The 1,377-nt window shown below is 38.0% G+C and overlaps 1 protein-coding gene across 1 annotated transcript in view; it reads left to right on the top strand.

Moving 5' to 3' along the window:
* Nucleotides 1–451: 451 nt before the first annotated feature.
* The window catches only part of LOC106811784 (transmembrane protein 18-like), a gene marked incomplete at its 5' end in the record, with an annotated part of 1,740 nt that continues 814 nt past the window's right edge, over nt 452–1,377 (top strand). The window contains 3 exons of the mRNA XM_014815500.1: nt 452–481; nt 821–977; nt 1,172–1,226. Of these exons, the coding sequence (XP_014670986.1) occupies nt 452–481; nt 821–977; nt 1,172–1,226 (242 nt within the window). The remainder of the gene's footprint in view (nt 482–820; nt 978–1,171; nt 1,227–1,377) is intronic.

Genomic DNA, 1,377 nt, shown 5'->3' with positions numbered 1-1,377 from the left:
GCGTTTGTGTTGTATTCGGAGCAATTCCTCCGTTTATGGTTTAGGTCAACGTCACTCCAACCTCTGATTAGCTCAAAAACGTCAGCCGATGTTTCGTTTTGACACAGGAAGCCCGGCATATGGGAAGGGGGAGAGAAGAAGAGAAAAAGAAAAGAGAGGGGCCTTACAGTTACTCTAGGTTTTGCTATCAATCGAGTTGTATGTGTGTCATATCTTGACAGACTTGAGAGATGTCACGAATTCTATTTTTATCTCCCAATCACAGATCGGAGCAATTCCTCTGTTTAGCCACATGTATCACTCTTTGAATTGGCAGTCTCTGAATCTCTGAATCATAATATCTGGATGATGTCGATGAAGAATGTTTTTTGGGCTGTGTATGAGCTTTCAGTTGCAACTAAATGGGTCAGCTTGCATTTTAACTGCATGCGGTTAGTAACCCATTTTGCAGCCTGGTCATAGCACAGGCTTCTGCACCAAGGTAAAGCCAATATCACATGCAGTGTTTAAATGAATTATGACACATGTAGCTGGCTGTTTGCTACAAAGAAGAGTGCATCAGCTAGTGATCTTTGTTTTTACTGCATTCATCTCCACTTCCATAGATCCATCGAAATTTAGTTGCGTAATTTGCTAAATTTGCTTAAAATAAGTTTGATCTTCTGGTTTGGCTATTCCTTTAATATTGGAATTTTGTTTCTATAGTTAATAGGAAAATGTAAACATTTTCAACTGCAATATGCAGTGTTGCTACGTGCCATTTAATCAACCTATAGATGATATTTTAATGATCTGTGAGGACATGGTTTGATGAATTAAGATTGTTTATATTTTATCTCATTTTTGGTCTCATGTACAGATTGATTGGAGTGAGCCCTGGCTCATTGGGTTGATAGCCGTCCACTTGCTATGCAGCTTGATGGTCTTTACTTCTAGGAATTATGTCAACATACAGGCCTTTCTATTTGTTGGCTTTTGTAAGTACCACCTCCTGGTCAGTGCATGGTTGCTATATATACGATGATTTACATAACCATTACCTGTGATCGGTTGCAATGATATTAACACATATTGGTTTTAACTTCTTGGTCATATATAGGCACTTTCAAAACGGCAATTTAGTGTTAGTTTCTTTATATTTAGGCCTAAAACCTTTGATTCTCTCTTTCAGTGGGCTTAGTGTTCTTTGCAGAGAATATCAATGAAAAGGGTTCTGAACACTGGAGGTAAGCTCGTGTTAAAGGGAAGCTGAATCAATAAATTATGTTTCTAGAAACACGTTTCTCTTCCCACACAGGGTTGCATTAGTCATGGCAGTTAGTTACATATCAGTTATGTATATATATATTTTTATTTTTATTACCTCCGCGCAACGGA

Source organism: Priapulus caudatus, unplaced genomic scaffold (assembly GCF_000485595.1).
Source record: "Priapulus caudatus unplaced genomic scaffold, Priapulus_caudatus-5.0.1 Scaffold574, whole genome shotgun sequence".
Lineage (NCBI taxonomy): Eukaryota > Metazoa > Priapulida > Priapulimorpha > Priapulimorphida > Priapulidae > Priapulus > Priapulus caudatus.
Note: the sequence above shows the minus strand (reverse complement) of the source record. Positions and strands in the feature narration are given on the sequence as shown.